The sequence below is a fragment of the Triticum aestivum genome, chromosome 2D (genome assembly GCF_018294505.1).
Source record: "Triticum aestivum cultivar Chinese Spring chromosome 2D, IWGSC CS RefSeq v2.1, whole genome shotgun sequence".
NCBI lineage: Eukaryota > Viridiplantae > Streptophyta > Magnoliopsida > Poales > Poaceae > Triticum > Triticum aestivum.
The window spans coordinates 62039823-62048540 of NC_057799.1; the positions used below are offsets into that span (position 1 = coordinate 62039823).

At 46.2% G+C, this 8718-nt stretch overlaps 1 protein-coding gene and 1 non-coding gene across 2 annotated transcripts; both read right to left on the reverse strand.

The window, feature by feature from the left end:
* Positions 1 to 1352: 1352 nt before the first annotated feature.
* TRNAS-UGA (transfer RNA serine (anticodon UGA)) lies at positions 1353 to 1434 on the reverse strand. The gene has a single exon. It is a non-coding gene; the product is annotated as a tRNA-Ser (tRNA).
* Positions 1435 to 2172: 738 nt separating this feature from the next.
* LOC123051563 (WEB family protein At2g38370) lies at positions 2173 to 4663 on the reverse strand. The gene is made up of 2 exons (XM_044474473.1): positions 4325 to 4663; positions 2173 to 4031 (listed from the first exon to the last, which is right to left on the reverse strand). Exons 1-2 carry the CDS (start codon positions 4541 to 4543, stop codon positions 2382 to 2384), a joined length of 1869 nt encoding a protein of 622 aa, XP_044330408.1. The 5' UTR covers positions 4544 to 4663; the 3' UTR covers positions 2173 to 2381.
* Positions 4664 to 8718: the final 4055 nt, after the last annotated feature.

Genomic DNA, 8718 nt, shown 5'->3' on the forward strand with positions numbered 1-8718 from the left:
ACCGCAGTTGAAACAGGCTGAAAGTATATCCTTTTCTGGTATCTGCAACAGACAAGACGCAGTTTTACTGGTTTGAAGTTTGAACGCGATTCACCCATAGCTCGCCCCAACTGGTTGTCCGCTAGTCTTTTTTTTTTGTGTGTGTTGTTGATCTGGTAGAAAAAACCAGCCAGTTTTTAAATACTTTTGAAAAAAATCGTGAAATCAAAAAAGGTTTACGGATTTTATTAAAAAGTTCTATCCATTTGAGAAAAAAGTTCATCGATATCCTAATTTTTTCCGCAAATTTGGAAAATATTAATCGGTGTGAATTAAAGGTTCATCAATTTTGGAAAAAATTCACAAATTTGAGAAAAGTTGATCGATTTTGCAAAAACTAAAATTCATCGAATTTGAAAAAAAATTCATCAATTGAAAAAAATCACAAAATTTCAGAAAAGTTCATAAAATTTGGGAAAAAGTTCATCGAAATTGAAAAATATTTTTGCGCATTTATGTAAAGAACAATAAAAAATAAAGAGAGAAAAACAAACAGGTAACAACTTTGTTTTTAAGTGTTGCAAATAAAGAAAAGAAAACCTAGCACAACAGGTCCGGTGACAAACTTGGTTAGTGCGTTTGGTACTAAACCGAAAGGTGCACTGCTGAAATCCTGTCACGCTCATGTTTTTTGGAGTTTAAAACAGAAAAATAGTAAGTGGGCCTGCCCATAGCGGAAGGGAATGTGCGCCAAGTTGCAGAATGCATTATAACGGGCTGATGCGCCAAATAGGAAATACCGCACCTGGGCTCGGAGGCTGCAGCGATTTCCCGCTTCGGTCACTTATGAAAGGGATCTGCAGATTACATGCATGGATGCACGACCTTAACCAAGCATACCGGGAACAATTTTGTAAACGTGGGAACCGCTTGGACACAGCATGGAGAGCATCACAGTGATTATATGGCTTGCTCTCATGAGCATGGAGAGCGATACAATGATTACGGTTAGAGGTGTGGTAGTGTTTTTTTTTGTCCCCAACATATGAAAGTAATGCAGGTGACGTTTAATCTTTGACTCTTTTTAAGGGGATACACACTCACTTTATTCATCTAATAAAATGTTTACGGGTCTAACATTAGGGTCATGCGGATGCAAAAGCCAAACATGGCGACCCGGAGGTAGGGATAAAGTGTTTTTAATCTCTGACTGTTTTTTTTATGTCTAAAAATTTCTGACTGTTAACAGTAAGTATATTCATATTGGCCGCAAAATTTGCAAAACAAGCAGAGGATACGAGGGGCATCAGGTCTAAAAAAAGAGGACAGAAGGCCCAGCCCAGCAAAAAAAAAAGCCGGATAAAAAAGGAAATCGTCGACAGCAGGGATCGAACCTGCGCGGGCTTAGCCCAACAGATTTCAAGTCTGTCTCCTTAACCACTCGGACATATCGACTTGTTGCTTCTCCATTCTTCTGCAAACTATATGTACCTACTGAGACTACAGACATTCCTTTTTCACAAAATTACAATAATCATCCTACTCCAGGGACAGCAGTAAGAACGTTTTTTTTAACAAAAGACGGCAGAATACTCCTGAACCGATCTTTTACATGTTCGTACTTCATTGAGCACATCATATACTTACCGTTAACTAGCCCTTGGTTAACCTATATATATGCTGTTTTAGAGAATCTAACTCTAAGATTGTATATACTGACTAAAACTACATATAAGTTAATTTTAAAAACTTTGTCTCAAAGGAGCAATTCTCATCCTACTCCAGGGAGCAGTAAGAAAGGTTTTTTTTTTATCAAAAGATAGCAGAATACGATTGTGTCATCCATGACCACAGGTACATGATTGCAGAGCTAACTGAACCGGTAATTTTCCATGTTCATACTTCATTGAGCACATGATATACTTACTGTTAACTAGCAGTTAGTTAACCTATATATACAGTATTTCGCGGTCATTTTTTTTACTGTATACAGTATTTAGAGCCGCTGATCTAACTAAGATTGTATTTTCTCTGTCGAACCGAGTAATAATGCTGGTCCAAGTCCAGGCACAACAGAATAATAACAGGCTTTACCCAAACAGATCGAATACTCCAAATCAAATGTCTTACATGACCACAGGGTGCATGATACAGAGCTAACTGAACTGGAATCTTCCATGTTCATAGAGCACATGATACCAATCTAACTCTTAACTAACTAATCAGCAACATCACTCAGGAGATGCTAGACTGATGAACTGGTACATGGAGCTACATAAATATCAGAACCTCATTAGACCTAGAAACATATACTCCTCCTAGGAACATTGTACATGAACACAGACATGGAAATAGGGGGTCAAAACACTCAGTAACTAGCTAGTGTTCTGGCAGAGTTAACATCAGTTCTCATCTGACCCTCTCTTCTTCTTGCTCTTAGCCTGCTTAGCCAGGAAAACTGAAAGCCCAGTGAAGGCAAACTTCTTCCTCTTTCCTGAGAATTTGTTGTTAGCACTTGTATCACTGCTATAAGTCAAGATTGCCTGCCTCCTGTTCAGGATCTGACCGAGGGAGATGCTAGAGGTTTCACTCGTACTCGTGTCGTCCGACACGCTCTTGTCGTACCCATCAGGCCCCATTAGCTTCATACTCAGTATCTGCCCGATCGACAGTGTCGGCTTCATGGAGTTGTCTGAAACATCGATGATGTCCATGCAGTGAGAGTCATCTCTGTGGCGATGTGCTGCAGTTTTGAACTTGGGGGAGCCACGGAATGAGCGCCTCTTGTGTCCGGTCTCCGATCGGCATCTCTGAAGGGTCTCTTCCACCGCAAACTTTCTTCGGTTGGCAGTCTCTACCCTCTTCAGAGCCTCCTGCAGTGCCTTCTTGCATTCCTCAACCTCCATTTTGGCTTCTTCCAGCCTTGTGAGTGACTCCGACTTTGATTGGTTGGCTTCGTCGACATGGACCATGGCAGCTGCAATCTTGTTCCTTGAGCTTTCATCGGCCTCTCGAGCCATCGAAGCAAGCTCGGAGTACTCTTCCACTGAAAGGCTCACTCCATCTTCACCCTGGAGACCTTCAGCTGAGGCTTCACTGCAGAGTAGGGCCTTGATCTCAGCTAGTGCAAGAGCTTCAGCTGCCCTTGCTGCTTCCTCCATCTTCTTGGCAGCAAGACATCTCACTTCAGCAGTGCCGATGGTGGCCTTGGTCTGCTCAATCTCGGCAGCTAACATCATGGCTTCAGATTTCGACGCATTTGCTGCATTCCTGAGCTGCTCTATCTCGGTAGTCATCCTCTTGATCTCGAAGAAGATGTCCGAGGGGTCCTCGCGCCTTCTCTGCAGGTCCTTCAGCGTCTGCAGCTTCTGCGTGGTCTGGTCCAGCTCCTGCTTCAGAGAAGAAACCAAGGTGGCGTCCGAGGACACCTTCTCCCGGCTCCTCTCCACCAAGACTTTCTCCGTCGCGATGTCGTTGCGCAGCGACTCGATGGAGGCTCTTATGGCAGCGAGATCACCCGTGGTTCTGTTCAGGTTCGACTTTGCCTGCTCGAGCTCCATCAGAACCAAGTTAGTATGCTGCTGCTGCTGCTCTTGTTCGTCTAGGCCGGCGCACATGTCCACATCGGCTCCATCATTTCCCTCAGGCTGCCTCACTTCAGGTTCTGCTGCTTGCATTTCTGCACCTTCAGCATTTCCCTCAGGCTGCTGCTTTGCTTCAGGTTCTGCTGTTTGCTCTTCTTCGGTAGCTTCAGCGTTTCCTTCAGGCTGCTTCACTTCAGGTTCTGCTGTGGGCACTTCAGTGAGAGAGCAATTGCTCTCTTGCTGTTGCTGCTGCTTCTCTTCTTCAGGCTGCAATGTATCTTCAGCCGTTTTCTTCTGAATCTTGAGCTTCAAATCTGCGATGATCTTCTTGGCAGACTCGAGTTGTTTGAGCACATCGAGCGTCTCCCTCTCCTTGGCGCCGAGCTCCTTCTCTATCTGCGCCGTCTGCTCCGCCAGATTGACGCATTGCTCGTCTTCAGTCCCCCCACACACAGTCTGGTTCTGTTTCTGCAGGCGGAAAATGTGGCAAGAACAAAATCAATCGAGAGAAGAGAAACATTAGTGCTGGCTGATTTTACTAGCCGCATTTGCCACCGAATCGCGGACAAGAACCGCTCCGCTCTGCTCCTAATTGAATGACGAACTAACCCAAAGTACAGGGGTACGGCCATGTAGTACTGTGCAAGAACAAAAAGTACTCTGCGGAACAGGAGATGGCACCGTTCCTCCGCCAATAATGTAAATCGGGGCAAGATGAGCCGCGGCAAGATGGAGAAGAGGGGGGAGGAGGTCGCACTGACCTTGTGGTGCGCGAAGATGCGGTTGACGAGGTGGGAGCTCCAGGCGGCGCTGCCGCCGAAGCGGTCGACGGCCTCCCGCACGGACTCGAACGGCGCCGAGGTGTCGATCTCCGCCCTGCCGCCGCCGACGCCGCACGCGCCAGCGGAGGCCGGGGCCAGGTCCTCGCCGTTCACCGGGACGCGCACGGGGAGCAGGGGCGGCCGGGCCTCCTCTTCCATTCCTTTCTCTCTCGGGTCCTGCGCGTGCTGCTGGGTCAGGGTTCTTGGGTTTGGGCGAAGAGCGAGGGAGAGAGTGGGGTGGGGTGGGGTGGTGGGTGGGCTGCAAGCGGACAACGGGGGAGTGTGGCTCGCTTCGCTTGGGTAGTAGTCGGATTTAATAGTGGTCGTTGACCGGCTGCTGCTGAGGTAGCCGTTGGGCCGAGACTGAGACTGCTGCACGCTTGTCGCTAATCACGGCAGCAAATGGAGCAGTGGCGGTGTACATTAAGCATGATGACACGGAAAACAGTGCGGCTGAGGCAGCTCTTCGTCACGGCCGGACCCGCGGGTGGTTCTTTCTTCCTTTAATCTTTGTGGTGGCAGAGGGCCGTTGCGCACTGCGTGACAACTCCCTCGGCGGTGCACGAGCGTCCTGCCATGCTTGCTTGCATTATTACCGCGGCGTCGGCCTTGCGGTGCCGACCGTCGTTCGGCGGGCATCACGAGGTGGCAGTGAATTGAGCCGTTGCTTGGATACATCATCTCTTGTCACGGTCCCTCGTACCACTGCTCTCTCTCTCTCCTCTCTTTCAGTGATTCACTCTCTTTCACATGACGACGATTGACAACAGTGACATGGGCTTGGCTGCATAGTTCAAAAAACCGGATTGGCAACCAAATGGCGGTTCAGGTGTTCATCGGTTTGACCATCGGGTTAGTCATCGGTTCGCTGGGTAGATTCTTTTAAGCCTATCATCATCACATGAGTTGCTACCGATGGGACAAAACCTACTTGTAGTTAGTACAAATTTGGGTCATCTATTTTGAAACAGAGGGAGTAGAAGCTATGAACAGAAAGTTTCGCCATGCATTTTACCCTCCAGCTCTTCCCCTTCCCAAGTCCCCATGACAAGTTAAAACATGGTGTATGTAATAAATTTGCGATAGTCTAAGAAAATAAATTACCATGGTCTAGTTTTTTTTTTCCCATGATACCTGTAATAAAATTGCACATCGCAAAAATAGGAAAAATGTTCTTTATAAACATTTCAACTTTTGAATTTGTCTAACGGTCACAATGCAAATTTATGAATTCTGTTCTTTAAAATAAGATGGCAAGGTTAGGGGATTTATTCTTTGAAACGATGGCAAATTTAGGATTTGGCTATGCACACATGAGACAAGTGTAATTCCTAAGATTGTCGTTTGACCATTACAATTTTCCATGTTTTGGGACACAAAATTAATAAAATTTCCATAACATAATTAATAAAATTGCCATGGTCTGAAGAATAAAAATTGCCATGATACCAAAAAATAAAACTAACATGGTCTAAAACATAATTGCCGTGCTACATAAATAGAAGCTGACATGGTCTATTAATTAATGAAATTACCATGGTCTAAGTAATTAAATTGCCAAGACTAAAAATAAAATTGTCATGGTACATACATTTAAACGGTCATGGTCTAATTAATAAAATTGTCATGCTCTGAGTAATAAAATTGCCATGGCACCTACAAAAAAGTAACATGTTCTAATTAATAAAAACGTCATGGCTAATTAGTAAAGTTGCCATGATACCTGTAAAAAAATTGTGCATGGCAAAATAGGAAAAATGTTCTCTAAAACATTTAAAATTTTGAAATATCATAATGGGTACATGTCAAAATTTATGAGCCATGCTTTTATATAAAAGTTGCCATGTGCAAAGCTCTCAAGATGCTATGAAAGGGAAAAAAGTCTTTAAGTTACCATGATATTTTCCATGTGCATTGATCATAATTTTCCGAGGAAAAATCATTTTAAAAGTTCCCAAGAATTCAAAAACATCTATAAAAGTTTCCATGGCAAAATCCATGTTGAAAACATAGGCATTTAAAGGATCGATATAGTTGACTAGAGGGGGGGGGGGGTGAATAGGCAACTAACAATTTTTAGCTTTTCTTTACCAATTTATACCTTGCATCAAAGTAGGTTGTCTAGATATGCAACTAGGTGAGCAACCTATATGATGCAACAACAACAAGCGCACAAGCAAGAAAGGGATACAACACAATATAAGCGTGCACAAGTAAAGGTAAGAGATAACCAAGAGTGGAGCCGGTGGAGACAAGGATGTGTTACCGAAGTTCCTTCCTTTTGAGGGGAAGTACGTCTTCGTTAGAGCGGTGTGGAGGCACAATGCTCCCCAAGAAGCCACTAGGGCCACCGTATTCTCCTCACGCCCTCACACAATGCGAGATGCCGTGATTACACTATTGGTGCCCTTGAAGGCGGCGACCGGACCTTTACAAACAAGGTTGGGGCAATCTCCACAACTTAATTGGAGGCTCCCAACGACACCACAAAGCTTCACCACAATGGACTATGGCTCCGCGGTGACCTCAACCGTCTAGGGTGCTCAAACACCCAAGAGTAACAAGATCCGCTAGGGATAAGTGGGGGGAATCAAATTTCTCTTGGTGGAAGTGTAGATCGGGGCCTTCTCAACCAATCCCGAGCAAATCAACAAGTTTGATTGGCTAGGGAGAGAGATCGGGCGAAAATGGAGCTTGGAGCAACAATGGAGCTTTTGGGGGAAGAGGTGAGTCAACTTTGGGGAAGAAGACCTCCTTATATAGTGGGGGGAACAATCCAACCGTTACCCCCACAACAGCCCCGTAGAGGGCGGTACTACCGCAGGAGGCAGTGGTACTACCGCTGGTTACAGCGGTACTACCGCTCCCGAGGGCGGTACTACCGTGGAGCCTGGAGGGCAGGAGAGGACAGATCCGAGCGGTACTGCCGCGGCGGTTGGACGGTACTACCGCTCGTGAGCGGTACTGCCGCCCTACTGCCGCTGCGAAGTACCGCACTATCCGACACGAAAAAAGACCCCTCGAATCGAGACGGTAGGGGCCTGGTACCGTAGCGGTACTACTGCTGAGGACCCACCAGCGGTACTACCGCTGCGGAGCGGTACTGCCGCTTCTGACCCCCAAGCGGTACTACCGATGGGTACCGCGGTACTACCGCTAGGACCAGACTCAGCCCAAGGAGAGAGGAAGCAAAGCTCCAATGAAGCGGAAAGGCACAGAGGGTGTAAAGAGGATGTGTACGTGTTGATTCCACCCTAGCCTTGCCAAAGCGGACCTCCTCTTGATAGTACGGTGATCCCTATGAAACTAGTCCACCAAACTAATTCGAAAGGACTACACCGTCTTCGCTTCAAACTCTGAGGGGAGGTAATCGTCTCGTGCCAAAGGATGAATCTCTGAAAACACTCAATGCACACGATTAGTCCGCAAAAGCATTGTCATCAATCACCAAAATATCTTACGGATAAATATGCCCTTACAATCTCCCCCTTTTTGGTGGATTGATGACAATACGGGATTTGCACAAACGGGAAAAGACAAAGGACATAAGCAAACCCCCAAGTCTCTAAAATATAGACGGGCTCCCCCTAGATGTGTGCCATCAAGATAAGTGCTTTGGACTGCACGACACACATACTAGGATCAACACTCCCCCTGTATTTTAGAGACCAACAACCTAAGCGTGATACAAGAGAGCAGGATATATAACATAATAAGCATGCAACTCATGAGATACCAAAAGACTAGAGACATAGATAAAGATATGATAAGGATAAGGTAGCATATGTCTCACACCATATGACTGGAACTTAGGTCTCACGGAACACAAAACCAAACAAAGCACAAGGTAGCAAACACAACGAAAGCACAAAGACAAAGACACACTCGCAACACAACGACGCAAATTCCTAAACTCTCTCCCCCTTTGGCATCGAGACACCAAAAGGGGCAAAGAGCTAACCTACGGCTCCAGGTGAGAGCATGCTGAGGATCTCGAACATCAGGACTCTGCGTGATCATCTGCACCACCATCCTCGGCCGGAAACTGCTCGGCATCTGAATCGGTCCACGGACAGTGCTGCTGGATCCACTCCTCCTCCTCAGTGATCTGACCCTCAGAGCCGCTGGTGACTGTCGCACCCAACTGACGCATAAGCTCCTTGTGACGTCCCCTTGCCTTCTTCTCAGCCACATGAGTCATGTACTGACCGTGAGACTCCATGCAGAACAACTTCTTCATCTTGTGTTTGAGCTTCTTTGCCCAAGAGGGTTCTGCCGCAGAAGGCTCTGTCCCAGAAGGCACATAATCCTCATCGTCATCATCGGCCTCATCC

What these genes read in the sequence shown, in the direction of transcription:
- LOC123051563 (XM_044474473.1), bottom strand. Translation starts at nt 4,543, where the DNA reads ATGGAAGAGGAGGCCCGGCCGCCCCTGCTCCCCGTGCGCGTCCCGGTG. An exon ending in GCATCTTCGCGCACCACAAG is followed by an intron (nt 4,032 to 4,324) that starts GTCAGTGCGACC and finishes TTCCGCCTGCAG; the next exon opens with AAACAGAACCAGACTGTGTG.